The sequence below is a fragment of the Calonectris borealis genome, chromosome 14 (genome assembly GCF_964195595.1).
Source record: "Calonectris borealis chromosome 14, bCalBor7.hap1.2, whole genome shotgun sequence".
NCBI lineage: Eukaryota > Metazoa > Chordata > Aves > Procellariiformes > Procellariidae > Calonectris > Calonectris borealis.
In genome coordinates this window covers 13,194,363-13,210,104 of record NC_134325.1, presented here as the reverse complement: position 1 = coordinate 13,210,104, position 15,742 = coordinate 13,194,363, and the positions used below count along the sequence as shown (strand labels likewise).

At 34.6% G+C, this 15,742-nt stretch overlaps 1 protein-coding gene across 7 annotated transcripts in view; it reads left to right on the top strand.

Moving 5' to 3' along the window:
* ELP4 (elongator acetyltransferase complex subunit 4) overlaps positions 1-15,742 on the top strand; it is a 153,207-nt gene that overhangs the window by 29,390 nt on the left and 108,075 nt on the right. For all 7 annotated transcript variants that reach the window (XR_012675758.1, XM_075163267.1, XM_075163265.1 and 4 more), the window contains exons 4-5: positions 1,528-1,659; positions 7,340-7,479. Coding sequence is in view for 6 of the 7 variants with exons in the window: in XM_075163267.1 (XP_075019368.1) it covers positions 1,528-1,659; positions 7,340-7,479 (272 nt within the window). In the remaining variant the exon portion in view is untranslated. The remainder of the gene's footprint in view (positions 1-1,527; positions 1,660-7,339; positions 7,480-15,742) is intronic.

The window sequence follows — 15,742 nt, the reverse complement described above, 5'->3', positions numbered from 1 at the left end:
TTTATTGAAGTAACTACATAAAAGTTTTCATAGCTTCCATTATCTTTTATCTCAGAGGGTGTACTGATCAACCACTGAAAGAGAGACAGAAACAACTGTCCTGAAATGAGAAACATTTGTTCTCAATTTTGTCAATAAGAGTAGATATTATATTAATTTACACTAAAAAAACAAAAATAACGCATGTTGTTCATAAGATTACATATTGAACTATATACAGGTTTTCTGTCCTGTATTCTTTAATACTGAATTAGCGTAATACTAAACCTAAAATGGATTAATTTAAACTTTCATTGTCTTCTTTCTATGTGTGTCTGTTTGTACCACGTCTGCCTACATAAAGACGTGAATGTCATTTGGATGTTTATGGTCAGTATCAGCTCTGCCTATGTTGAGTGTTTCCTGTGTATCCCATACTTCGATCATGATTCTTCTTCTGAAGTTTTCAAATTTGTTTTTTTTATGTCTTCACACATGATACCTTGTAACAGAGATACTGGCTATCTCTATAGATTTTTAACCCTTGAGACCACATCTCAGTTCTCTCAAGAATCTTTGCTTAATGAAAACTTAGTTTTCAAATAAGTCTTGATCTGTTTTAAGCAGATAAAGAGTTCCTGTGCCCTCCAGCTTACACAGATGGGTGATTAAGTTGGGTCAGAAAACTTGTTTGCACTTCATTCCTCTAGTAGGTGTAGAAGCCCAATGCATAAATTCTGAATGCTGTGCTTGATATCCACTCAATGCTGTTTACTTTTTCGGCAATGTTACAAAGGTAAAAAGCAGAAATTTTGTAGTAAAACATTGTTCCTAATCTAGGTCTAAGTCAAAGCTGCAGTTCTTTCCTCATAGAACAGTTAAATCCACCAGTGTGCAATGTTTTTTTTTTTAAAAAAAGTCAGAAATGTTTGCATTAGAAACTTATAAAAATTCCAGGATTCAATATTTGTCCCTTCCTTTTACTCCCTTGTTTGTGTTCGTGAGGTATCTGTCATTAGTAGATATCATGTGTAATGTTTAGCAGGAGAGAAAATTCAAACCATCCTGTAACAGTTGTTTTCAGCCTGTGTCTGTAGGCTGTTGTGGTCTGTTGAATACTTTTGAAAGATTTACAGAAGCTAACAAAGAAAAGTGATCTTATTATAAAATAAGCTTAAATTCACTATGCAGGGAACTTATCTGTTCTCAGAAATAGATAGTTTAGGATATCAACCTTTAAAGAAAGATTTTTTAAAAAAAAAAAGTAATATGGATGCTGCTCAAGATGTGTTGCTTGTATAGAGTATACAATGTGATATTTCCATTCTGCATTCTCTTATATTTATATAATTCATTTTTCCCATAACAATTACATGGGGTTTTTTATGCTCAGTATTAGTAGGAGCTTTAATCAAGTTTTGTTACAGATTTTACAACTGTCCATTGTATTAAGATAACCGTATTAGCTAACCTTTGGTCGAGGGGGTAGAAATCTGAACTGGCATTTCTACTGTAGATAGCTGACATTCTTTCGCTCTCCATCTGTAGGAACTTCCAGCCCCTTTGCTTGATGATACTTACAGAAATGAATTGGCAGAAGAAGCAACAGCTGTTAAGTCTGAGGATTTTGAGGATTCTATGAAAATAGCCTGGCGCTACCAAAATTTACCAAAAATGGAGGTAATCAGTATTTCATACTTTTTTCCTCTTGCAGTCAAAATGAATTTGCAGAGCAAATGCTTTTCAGTAGAATCTAGACAACAGAACTGCTAATGGACAGTATTACAGGATTGCCTCCTGAGGGTAAATTATCATACACCACCATATTTTTTGATTACTAGAGATACAGAGAGAAAGGGAATTTGAGAATTTGCAGGAACTGTAAAACTTAATACAGACAATAAAAATTTAAAAGTAAAAACATTAAAGTTCATGGGACTTTTCAATGAGTATTATTAAATTGAGACAGCTTTTTATGAAAGTTTGAATAATTTGGTCATTTACAAACTTTGCCCAAATTTAGTTGTACACAAATTACTTAAGCAGGTTTAATCAACAGTACTTACTAGATCTCTGTAGTGAAAGTACTGTGTCGAAGCAAGCTGTTGACCTGCTTATCCATGTGCATAACAACTAAAGTAAGCACTTGAGATTATATCAGCTTCACTGTCACTAGAAACTAATCACTGTGCAGGGAGAATATAAGAAACAAGCCCAGTGGTCAGTCTTTCAGAGTTTACAGTTGTTAGTGTTTTGTGAATAATATATCTCCCATGGCTGGTGACTTTCTTTTTAATCCAGTGGCCCAATCAACCTTTAATAAAATTACAGCATTTTTGACTATCCAGAACAAAAAACTTGTTTTGTCTATACATTTTAGCCTACATTTTTAAATTCTGGTTTAGATGTAGTCATAACTGCCTAGTAAGTTCAGTCGTGTTCTTAAAGAACATAATTGGAATGTGACAAAATGATCTTACAAGGCTTGGCATGTTTGGTTTTCTGTGAAATTGCACAGACATGGCTATATAGTTGTGTCAGAAAAGACTTATATATGGTGACATGCCAAATCAAACAGCCTTCAGGGTAATCATATAATCTCATCAATTTTATTATTGTGGAGCTTGCTGTGCCACTCTGAACCATCCCCAAAATAATTTGTCTGTTTTAAAATCTAGCAGAATTCCTTGTACATTGATATGGAAACAATTGCGTATTGTTAACAACTAGTGTTCTGATGTTCTAACAAAATAGAAAAACATACAAATAATCCAGTTAGGTGTGCACTCATCTTCTATAACTTCATAGAAGTAATCACTTCTTCCACCAATATAATATGTCTCTACAATACATAATGTACTTGTCCTCGATTATTGAAATTTGATTATGCAAGATAGAATAAAATGGTCAATCTTTTGTGGAGTGTTTCCCTTGTTATCATTGTCGCTTTCTGAATTGGATGCTGATCATTCTGAATAGTTGAGGTACAATATTTTTAATGTATATGTTAAATTTATTTTAAAAATTAAAACTTGGAAATAAAAGTCTAATTCTTAAGCTATCTATACCTAAAATTCCTCAATATATTCTAATTAGTAAAAAATAGTTTTGAAATTGATATTTTTCAATATTTTATAATGCAGTTATCATAAAATTTTGGTGCTCTGCTAAATTAATTTGCTTGGTGAATATACTCCATTGAGGAAAAATCTGATGTTACCTTGCAGCACCCTTAGTACTATCATTTAATTAACAACTTCGGTTGTGATTTATTCTTTAAATTTTCTTTTGGCAGAAAAAAATAATGTTGAATAAAATTTCAAGGTGTATTTTCCAAACTGATTGAACTAATAAACTAGTACATTTTCAAAAACTACTGTCAAATAGTTTCAAGTACGAAAGAGAGAAAATAGCTTTGCTTTTTACTAGAACTCTAAACATGTTAGCAGAGAACTTTTCCATCCAACATCTGGCTTTACATGAAGTAAGAATGCTGAGTAAAAGCTGTCTTTGTAGTATTTTTGATGCCTAATTTAGTAATAAAAGAGATTTTCACTAATAGTTCAGATATTCCATTCCCATTTATTAGACCTCATATGGACTGGCTAGGTAACTCATTTTTTTCTTATGCATGGTATTAATATTAGTACTCTTCATAACTATCACAGTTTCTCTTTACATATTGCATATTCCTTGTACATCAGAAAAAGACAGAAGATTTATAAGAAATCCGTCAGAGTAACAGGTTGTGTTGTGCTTGATGTGCCTTTGCCAGTTTGTTACTTTCATTGCTATCAGAGGTTAATTTCATTTAAACTTTTGAGTATATGGATAGCCTATTTTGCAATGCAAGACAGTGTGGGTTTTTTCTTTTTTTTTTTTTTTTTTGAATCAACTGCTTATGTTCTTGGGGCAATATATAAACTGTCACAGCATGAAATCAATTTTCTGCCTTGATTCATCCTAAATCTGAGATTTCTAGCACATTAGTATTGCAATTAGAAACATTAACAGCAGACGGTAGCATAAAAGCATGCTCTGCTCTCTGACAATTTAGTGTATTTCTCCTTGTGCAAAATAGGAATCCAGGAAAGAACAGGTTTGAGCCTCCCATCCACTAATAAATTTATCAGATCAAACTTAAGAGGAATGGAAAGTCTCTGCTTCGCACTCTCCATGGTCATTCTGCTAAGGCAGATTATTCATGCTTACTTGATTCAGGTAGGCTTTTTGCAAGCTTCCCCGCTAAGCCTGGGAATGCAGTACATTGAGGCCTATTCATAGGCTTCTGACATAGACCGAGCTTTTATTGCATGGTGTTTTATTATAGCCAAATCCTAGTCTCCACCCAGTTTGTAGGCACTGTGCTTATTCTTTTGAATCAAGAGAGGTTATCACCTACCTTAATCCATGCAGCAGGGTGGATTAAGGACACCAATGTGTCTCAGGATTCTCAAAGAGGATCCTGGAAACTTCTTGTTTCTTCTTTTTTGCTGTCTTAACTAAACTCTATTGGGCCTCAGTAAGGATTTGCATCTGAAATGGGCAACCTGGAGCTTTTCTCAATGAAGACATCAGATCAAAGTTCAGTTAGTCAAGGCCTTTCTAAAACATTAAGGGGGCTTGGAAGTACACAATAAAAAGATGAGCTCTGGCAGAGATTGCAGTAAAAACATTCTGATCTGTAATCCGGATAAAGAATAGATTATAGGCCAAAGAACAGCCCTTGTTTAAATTGCTTTCAGAATCCTCGTTTTAAGTAAAGTTACATTTTACATTAAAAATATTTAGATTTTGACAGATTGTTATGTTTTGTTGGACTTCCTTCTTTAAAAATCAGGTGCTGATAAATAAATTGGAACACTGACTTAGGAATGTGTTTTTCTGTCTTTTTTTGAGTAAAACTGATCTACCTCTTATGACTAGATATAAGCAATTTTGTGATTTTTTTTAATTAAAAACTAATTATTTGTTTTAACGAAAAGTTTGGGTTTAGTTTGGTTATTCTATTGTTTTTGTAGGAAAGATATTGTATTATTGTTATTATTTATATTCTCTGATAACTGACCCAGCCTAACATCCATTAATAAAATAATTTCAAAATATTTACTCTAAATCAAATTATTCTAGCTAATCTTAACAGTTTAATATATTTTTGGTAAGCTGAAGCATGAAATAAAATTGTGGAAATACATAGCATGATTGATTTCAGAAAGCTAACTATAAATACATGGCCATGCCTGGCATATCTGTATTCTTTCTTTTTACTATTATAGGACTTACTGTATTAGCAAGACCAAGGTTTATGAAAACCACAAGCTTTCTGTAATAATTGGAGTTGGAACTAAATAATTTGTTGCTCAACACACAAAAAATTATTGGGATCTCACTGTTGTAATAATTCAGTATATCTATTGTCATTCCTGTATATAGCAAGAATAGCAGATGTTGAAATTGGAGCAGAAGTTGTTCCAAAGAATTTTCACTGCATACACACACAACACTGCTCAACTTTCAGGTAGCGGATAAAATGTATATATTGGCCTGCTTAAAAGAAAAATCCTTTTATAGAATGTTCTAAGTTGTTACAGAACCTACTGAGAAACTTTTGAAATTATTGGGGGTATTTCTGGTCACATTTCAAAAGTAATTCCACGCTTTTAAATACAAACAAAATACCATTTCATTTTACCTACCAAGCCAAACTTCTCTTCAGAACGACCTTTAAAAGGCATTCTGTTCCGCAGTGTGAATATGTCTTCAACATCCCTCTTACTTTCAGCTCTTACCTTTTCTGTCTCACCTGTTCTCTTTCACAACCATTGAGATACTTCATTTTATCTTAATATGTTATCATTTAATACGTGAGGAGGCTCTTGGCTCTTATGGGGGATTCAGCTTACCAGTAAGTCTTGGAGTTGGGAGATAGAAAAATGACTTAAAAATATTTTTGCACATTCCTGCATTGTACAATACACACTTCAGATGCAGTCCAGGCTTAGGGTAGCTGTCCTCAAAATAAACTAATAGGTGATCTTTCTTTTGACCTGCAAAGCTGCTGTTAAAAGTCTAGGATCCAGCACCTTTCTTGGTCCAGGCATCTTAGCAGTTAGAAATATTGTGGGTTTGATTGATACTTGTATTACAAAACTTGTTTGGTTATTCTAAATGACTTTTCTTTTTCCTCAAAAGAGTTAGAACAGTTGATGAGAAATAATCTGATCAGGAGCACAGTGGTGTTTGTTCCATAACCTAAAGATCAATTTTAATATTGCTTTGGTAATCTGTTACTCCTTTTCAGTGTGTACATTAAAAAATACTATATAGTGGTTTACATTTGTGCCAAGTGTTTTCCTTCTCTGGAAGAAACTAACTTGCCTCTGAGGTTTACTCTGCTTGACTGCTGTTCTTTCCAGGATAGCTTTTTTTTTTCTAATGGGAAGGGCAGAAAAGATTAGGAAAATGGATTGTTACATGAAGAGCAAAAACTGTTCAATTCCTGTAGCAGACAGCTACTACCTACTTGAACACTGTATATTATAACAATCTAGGGTTTTTTTAACATTGTATGTGTAATTCAAATAATGTTGCAGATTGCATCCTGAACTCCATTAATGTGGAACAAAAATATGCATTCATTTCCTCTGTTTATTTACTAGCAAAACATGTTCAAAATGTGTAATTCCTGCTATGGTGTATATTAAATTTGGAGGTTTTATGATGTTTTATATACCCAAAATTGAGAGCTGATAAAATGTATCTTCATTATGGTAAACCATATTTACTGTGTGTAATGTCTATGTAATGCTCAACCTGCTATTTATTCAAAATTCAAGAAATTAAAAGTAGTTCTTTAACTACTTCCTCTTTTTTACAATTTTCTATTAAAATCAGATATATGAAGATGCAATGGTATTTTTTCTTAGTGATCGTAAATAAAGTGAAACATTTTCAAAGTCAACTGAAAATGTTTCTGTAGTATAATTCCCAGATACTGAAAAATCAGATAGGTGGAACACATCAGGTCTACACATTTCATATATCTGGCCTTCTGAAATTTGCGATCATATGTCTAGAACATGTGCAAAAATACATTCTTTTAAGTATCTGACTGCACTTTGGTGAAGCAACTTGGAACAGTAAGGGTTGAATTCTGTGTGAAAAATTCGCATTATACAATATCAGCAGGGGAACCAAAACTTGGTAGTAAGTATTATAATGTTGTTCTACTTGAAGCTTATACTTAAGCTGAATGGGAAAAAAAACAGAGGTTTCTTTCAAGTGTATTGCTAGTTAATTATTTTCTTTTGACAGATAGTAATTTAATAGGTTATTGTAATCAGTATTGTTGTTTCCACAGGCCAGCCCAACAACATCTACAAAGTTTGGCCATTATTATGATGTTTCTAAAACAATGTCTCCAGAACTGTTTCAGTCCATAAAATGGCACAGTTTTTACCTTCCTGAAGAATTGTCTTTACAGCCTGAAGTGAAAACATGGTAAGTTATAATACCACATGCTTCTGTTATGTGTTCCAATTTTGTCTGCACGTTAGTAGTAAAGGATATTTTTGCATTTACACTTGCTGTGAAAAATCTTGTAGCCACGCGTGGCTTACAAGCAGTTCAGCTGTGGTTCTTATGTCAGTGCTACATGCCATGACTGGCAGCAAAGCTGCTGTGGCACAGAGACAGCTCAGTATACTGACTCCTCAGCTGTGGGAGGAAGCAAGCTGGCAGGGACAATTAAGGCAGACATTACTAGGACAGCCTAGGACACAGCTGCATGTTCAGTCCAGCCCTACTGACAGCTGAGTGTGGGGACTGGAGAAAATTATTACTATCTGTCTGTGAACTACTCCCTGAGCACCATGCCCCATCAGCTTTCGGAGATGTGTGTGTCAGGTGGCTATCAGTCTTAGAAAGATATCCATACAGTTTTTAGGGCTAAGAAGACAGGCCATCCTTGACCTACATGCCTTAGAATGCTATATCAGATTAGTTTATTATGTGACTTTTTCTTCTTACATCCTACAACTTCACCTAAGGAAAATACAAAATACTGTGAATAGAATTACAATCACTAATTATGTCTTACGCAACACCCCTAATTCCAGAGAAAATCATAAACTCTTCTCTGAATGAATAACTTATTATGGTTTATGTCTATCAGTAATGAATTAAGGAAGACCAAGAGGAAATGAGTGACACTAGCGAAGACTCATAATAGCCTGTAGCACACATGTCCGTTGTGTCTGTCTTGGAGACATTTCAAGTCAAGTCAAACATCAAATACGGGCTAGCAATCTCTTTGTTCAGCCCAGTCACTTAATTTATATAATACCTAGTTTTATAGATCCCAGTGAATAGGGCCAACTCCTGAAAGTAGTAGTATGGTATGCTTTTTTGTGATTGATTTTCATTACAGTACACTCAAATATAAAACCTGAGATTTATGAAAGAAGTGCAGTATGAAGCACCTTTCTTAGAGCTGTAGAAAAGCAAAAACCAGATCTCTTTGTAATTTGTTTCTGTGTAACACGATGAAATGTCACGGATTTGTAAAGTAAATTCTTGCGATGTTGTAAAAAAAAAAGCCACGCTTTCAGGAGAAAGCAGAGAACTTACATTTCATTCTTTCTATAGTAGATATTTGAACCAACTTTATTTATATATTATGTATAATTATTTTTTTTAGTAGCAGGGCCATAGAGGATAGACACAAGAGTATCTGACAGATAGGTTGCAAGTGCTTATATTGTTATTGAGCAATTTAACTCCCTTTCTGCCTTTTCTCTAGCTAACTAGAATGTCTCATGACTCTGAGCTTCATTCCACTAACTATATGGCTGTCAAGTATTTGTACATTCTACATTAAAATCAAAGTAACTCATGTGTATAATATAGGAAACGGACTTTAACTTTTATGCATTTGATTTTATAAGCCTTGCTTAACTCTGATATTTTCCTTGTGTGCTATCCTGATGAAAGTTCATCATTCTTACCATATGAATTCTATCCTTATTTTTAGTTTTAATTTAATGGAAAGATTAGATTTAGTTAATTTGCTTGGCAAATTGGTAGAGCACAGAGTGATGAGGTGAGGAACATGATCAAGTAAAGGTGGATTTTGGAAGGCTTATCTCCTTTTCTTCTCCCTGCACCCACAACATGGGTCTCCTTCAAGAAACCTCTCTTGAGGAAATGAAAGAATTGTATTGTTGGGAGTAAAGGCAGGTAGCAAGGTAACAGACAACCACCATTCTAAAGATCGTTTTCTTAGACCACAATGCAATGTGATAAGGGACAGGGAGGAATAAAGAACACATTGGGAATAGTGAACTCTCAGACAGAAATCTCACAGGAACTGTGAAGAGATGTGTACGTCTCTCTCTTCATTTACAGTAGATCATTTGTCTTTTAACTTTGATTATTGTCTTTCCTGACCACAAACACCACTGGTTTTGGATTCCCTGTATTAAAATGGTTGCACTAGGACAAGGTTAAAACAAGGTGGGAAGAAGAATTTTTCAGAATTACAGCCTCTGAAATAAAGCTTATTTCTCCGTAGAGAAAAAGAAGATTTAAGCTTCCCATAATTACAGTCATTCAATTTTGACACACGTTTAAAAAATAAACTGAATTAGAATTTCAGCTTCTATTCATCAGTGTTGTATAACTGGAATTCTTAAAAAATGACAGAAGTGAAGAAAAGCTGCTTCTCCCATTACCCTGATCACCAAATTGATGTGCACCTGGCACAGTTGATATCAGTAAATTGGACTACCCAATTTACATAAGGAAAGACCAGGTTAGAAAATACATAAATGTTTTCAAGCTGGGACCTAATGAAGTTCATTGGTAAAACGTAAAGAATTGTCGAAGTTCCACAAAGTCAAAAAGGCCAAAGCAATGCCTGTCTTTAAGAAGAGGAGAAGGTGAAGACATCTGTGGGATAATATCAGTGCTCCAAAAAATACCAGAAAAAATCATATATTTTAAGCTTCTAGGGTAGTTTCACCCAGTATGTGTTTCCTTTGTTTGCTTATGCGGGTATTCGACTGGGATAGAGTCAAAAGGCTCTTAAAATAAAACAGGAGATATTCTCCATTGATAAAGTCTGTTATCATGTCAAAGGAGGAATATAGACTGGTTTGACAATTTTCTTTTTGTCATGTTGATTGTTAAATCCTTATCTTCTAAATAAGCTGTCATTGAGTCACAGGTGAAAACCTAAGAGAAGTACCAGACTTTATCCCAGTGTTGGGTTTGGTAATAGTCTAGTACTAATTTGGCTTGATACATATCCTGAGCAATGAGTATCTTTATTGCAGTCATAATGTCAAATTTGGAAAAAAGTGGAAGGAATAATTGCATGCAGATTAGATAATAGAATTAGAATTCAAGAAGATTTAGGTCGGTGATCTGGAATAAACTATATGGAATTCAGTGAAGACGCGCTGAATATCATCCTAGTAGGAATAATCAATTGAACAAATAAAACAGTGTAGCAGGTCTCCAGAAGGAGATCTGGGGTTATAAAGTATCTTGAACATAAAATATATTAGCAGTGTTGTGTGATTAATGCTACCGAAAAGCATAATTTAAAAAGCATGGAGGTGATAAACTGGAATTTAATGTGGGAGACATGCAAAGTACTTCTGTTTTGCTCAGCCGTAACAAGGCTGTCCAGTTTTCGGTAGCATCCTTCAAGAAAACTCTGGATCAGTTAGAGAAGGTTGTGAAGATGGGTATACATCTAGAACTGGGATGTATGGCCCATGACGGAAGAATGGAAGTTCTTAGACAAATCTAAGCAGAGTCTTGAAGCGTGTTAAAAACTGACATGCAGAGGGTAGTAACTCTGTTGTCTGCTGAAGGTAGGACAAGCACTAATGTGCTACAGTAAACTGTAGTGGTAGAAATACAGGCTGGAAATAAGGAGTTATTTTTCTAATGATTAGCATGAGAAGAAGTTGGCTTGCAGACGCAGGTTGGGAGTATTGTAGAATCTCCATCATTGAAAATTTCTAAGGACAAGTTAGGTAAATATCTGTCAGAGATGGTTTAGATGTAGTTCATCTTGCCTTGGGGCAAGAAAATAGACTACCTGACCTCTTGAGGTCCTTTTCATCCCTATCTTCTGTGATTCTTTAATACACATTAGTCACAGTGTATTAAATCCAATACTAAGTATGAATGTTACCAATCATTTCACTGCTCTCAAAACATTTATGCTTTTACAGAAACCCAACAGGCTTGTACTGTGTTTTTTACAGATGAAATTCTGAAGGAAGCATTCCTTTCTCAAGGAACGAAAACAAGCTCACAATTCTGTTAGGATGCTTTCATTAAAGAAGGTTTATAAAAGGGGGAGGGAAAGAATATTATTTTGTTGGCCTTACTGTTTGGAAAATCAATACAATGCTTATGGCTTCTAAAGCTAACTTCAATATATCATAGAATAGTAAAAATTTCTGTTCTCTTGATTATCTAGACAATGGTTTGAAAGAAAGTAATATGATAGTCACAGTTAACCCTTCCAATAGAAGTCAACGATTTGTATTAGACCTCATCTTTGATTGCCTGAAGGTCCCACTGAGAGCTTGAGCTAACCTCTTTTACTCTGTGTTACAGTGAACTAGAAGCATGGACATGGCTAGTTAGCATGTCTCCACTTAGAGGATGTAATTTCTTAAACACAAGGTTCTCAGACTATGGTCTTAGATGCATAGCCAAAAACCCACCTTGTCACATAATGTTAATTACCTATATAGCATTGCGAAATCTATGTAATCTATTAGGCTGACAGTACCTCAAAAAAGTACTGATAGCCTGAAAGGAACTAAAAAAAAAGGTTACAAAAATGACTTGAAATTCAGAAAATCTCTAAAATTATGATTTTTTCAATTTAATTTATCAAAAGAAGATTGACAGAAAATGTGTTAACACTGAAAGCTGACAAATCCTTCAAAAATAAGGAGGCGTTTTAAAGAAAGGGGATAGTTCATTATTGAAATAATTTATTAATAATTAATAGACTATGTTTTATGGGATGTTTGGGAAAGATTTCATGGCTTTCTAAATGGTATACTTTGCAAGATATGTATCAGTAAAGACATTTCTGAATGAAATTTTCTCTTAAATTGTGTAGGAGTGCAGACCAAAATCCATGGTGTGGTTTTTGTTGTTGTTTTTTTAAATCTAAGCATGTTTTGCTTTTGTCACTAATACAGAGGTTGAGGAGGAAGTGGAAACTGGTAGTTTTGCTATAATTTTCCATGAGTAAATGGTATTGTTGTTGACGGATGATACCTCTTTATAGTGTCAGAAGTTGCAAAAAATTAGGAACTCGTGGGGGGAGGGGGGAAGAAAAACTTTTCCCTCTTCTCAAAATGTTTCCACATTATTTTAGCTAGCATGATCCATTCTAAATATTTGTAATGTAGCAGAGCACAGCATGGCTTAAGTTCAGGCTGAAATAAATTGTTATAGTCCTGTAACTACAGCCATTGAAGAGACACCTTAAATTATGTAGTTATCGTGGAAAGTGTACCTAACCCAACATATATATTCTACAGTCATAAGCTATATGTTCTGCAATGACAAGCTAGTAATTGTAAAGAAAGATTTTACAAGCTCAATATATTTTTTTTATTGCACTTTTTTGATTAAATTATCATATGTACTGATGTGAGCGAAGCATTCCCTAAGTGTTGTCCTTTTTAGGTGGGTTTTTTTTCTGTTTTCCTGATAGAGACCTGCTACTTTTGTACGTAATTCTTTGGAAGGTACTTAATCTGTAACTTGTTAAGATTCACCTGGAATTCACCTTGTTGACCAGCTTTACTTTTCCCTTTCTTTTTCACTTAGAGGGTGACTAGCTTTGGAGGCCTTAGGTTTCATTTTTCCTCCTTGAAATTTGGAACAGTTCTCTTCCCCCACCCTTCTTTTCTTTGGGAAGAGGTGGAGAACAAGAAGAACAATCCTTTGCTCTGCTTGCCTTTCACCACTCGGGGATGTAATGACAAAGAACAGATTATGCAGTTAAAGCAGAAAATACACAAAAAAAGTAATGTACCACATTTTCCTGTACAGCTTATACTCTCCTGGCGGGAAGTGAGTATAGTGAATATATATTTTACAATCCTTGGAAAAACAGTGCTGCATCTTTTAATAAGCAAGGTCCTTTGTCATAATGTTTTGTGGCATAAGAACCACGTATTTGTAAAAAGGACCAAATCATCTTGGTGCTTGTAATTCTCTAGCATCACATTAAGAAACCTATTTTATTTAAACTGTTCTTCAGTGAGTGAACTGTCTCTGTAATTGTAGCTAATGTCTATTGCAAGAGAATTACAGTGCTTCCTTTGCAGGATCAGAGACGTAGAGGCTTTATTTGGGCCAGAAACTCTTCGCCCTTTTTAGAAATCATGTATATCTATACATATGTCTCTCTCTTCCTATCCACACAAGCACTTGGCTTCTTTATGGACTTCCAAAGAAAGGAGATTCTTTGACTGATTAGACAGAACTAAGTTATTGACTGGCCTTTTACTTTAAAGATCAGATTTGGAGGTTATATACATCATTTGCTTACCTTAAAGTTGGGATCAATCTTTCTTTTCTTTCCTGTGTTTTTGCACGCATGTGTGTGTATCTGCTTTTTGACGGAGGGAGATGAGGAGTACTGTGTTTGCGCTCCTTTCTGTAGTTCTGGTACCTGATGCTAAAGTAGATTACAGGGTCCCCTTTGGATAATCACTCAAGATGGGTAGGAGTTCATTGTCCCATGATAAACATGAATTGAAAACAAATTGGGAAGTCTGTTCTCCTAAAGGAAGTAGTAAATGGGACTGGGTGTTTGGTGCCAAAAGAACACATAAACCTTCTCTTTCTTATCTCATCATTTTTTATGTTAGGGAAGGGCAGTTATGTCCTGGCTCTAATGCTAGGACTAGGTTAACTGGGTTGTGTGGCTGACAGCAACTGTTTTCCGGTTGATGTTGCTAGGATATTCTGGTGTCCTTTTCATTGCATTGCTAAAGCTGGTACTTAACAGGAAGGCAGAAATATCCTCTGTGATAACTCTGTGCATCGCAGAAAAGGCTTATTTTCTACCCCTTTACTTCTATCCTTGTTGTTCAGTTGCAATTGCCAAAAGAGAAAGTTTGATAGTTAAGGGAACTAAAATAATTAAGCTGTAGTTTTTCAATAATACTCTACCTTAAGAATGTATGTGCTTTTGAAAAAGAATAAATTTATCTAGAGTCTAGATTTACCGATAAATTTAGATAAAACAAGCTTAACTGTCTTGCCTAATGGGGTCTCCTTATACATAATAAGGCTATTTGTCATACCCTTGATAACCTAACCTTTGTTAACTGCTTAGAAACTATCAACAGAGAAGTCAGAGGCTTCGTTGTAACCGGGATACCTTCTTGCCAGCTCCTGCTTTATCCATTACTAAATTGCTAAACAAAAAAAGGAGTAAAGAAGGAACTGTTTAAACTCACTATCAGAATTAAATGGTGTTTAGTAACAAAGCCAAAAAAAGACTGGAAATTAGAAAATAAGAAATATCTTATTTCCTTCATTAAATATTATGACAAACATTGCCAGAAGGGTAATGCAACTTGTTTTTGTAAATAGTGTTTCCACAATATTTTTCATGTCCTTATTTACATAGCATGGTTCAAATTCAAGTAAACCATTAATATTTTAGCAAGAAGTAGAAGAGCACCTATTTTTACATTTTAAAGAAATCTGTATGCATTACATTATTTTCTTTAATTCTTTCTTTGCTGCAAATCTTTTTCTGATGGATTAATTGAAGATCTCCTTTATTTGTTTGTTTTAATTTGGGGATCCTTTAATTCTGCTAATGCTTTAGGTATTTCATTCTTTTATCCACTAACTTTTAAAAGCAAGTTAGTAACAAATTGGGAATTGGCAAGTATTGTGATTGCAGTATACTCTCTGGCATCCCTATAGATACATGGTAATACTCATAAGCAAAATGAGTGATAGATACACAAACTTGAAAATGCTAGTTTGTGGTGACAAAGACCACAGTCGTCTTTTTGTATTACACATACTGTGTTCCTGGCTATGGCTACAAGATAGTTGCAAACTCCTTCCTAATGTTGAGCAGCAATTTCCATCTTTTTCCCAAAGGATAAAGGAATATCCGTAAGGATACACAAATGTTTCTGGTTATTGTGAAGGTGCTGCAGATTCTCTCCAGCTCTGGCAAAATTGGGAAGAAATCGCAGCACTGTGTAAGCAACAAGGATTGTGTGTGTTGCAATAGTGTGAAGACATGGAGAGAGAAGACATTTTGGCTAGCGTGGAGGCTAAAGCCCTCTTCCCCTCCACATACCCTGTAAACTGACACCTGCAAGACAGTACAGGTATAACATTTAACAGCCATTCCTTTTGCAACGAAATGCTGGGAAAGTAATTGACCTCATAAGCGAAAATTTACTCTTTCTTTTCTCTTTGAGGTGCTCTTTTTTGTATAGCAAGGTAGACTTGACATGTTAAATGTCATGTTGAGATTATATAATGCCAGTTATTTTCAGCTGTGAATTTCATAGAGAGTATTAAATTATTAAGGTACATCAGTTTAACCAGTAGCCTTCCAGAGTACTAAATCTGAAAAAAAATAAGCAGAATTTAATTTGGAAACTCTCCCTTTTATTTATATCTGAGAAGGGTCATCTCTTAATGTTTTCTGACATTGAGTATTTCAAAACTCAAA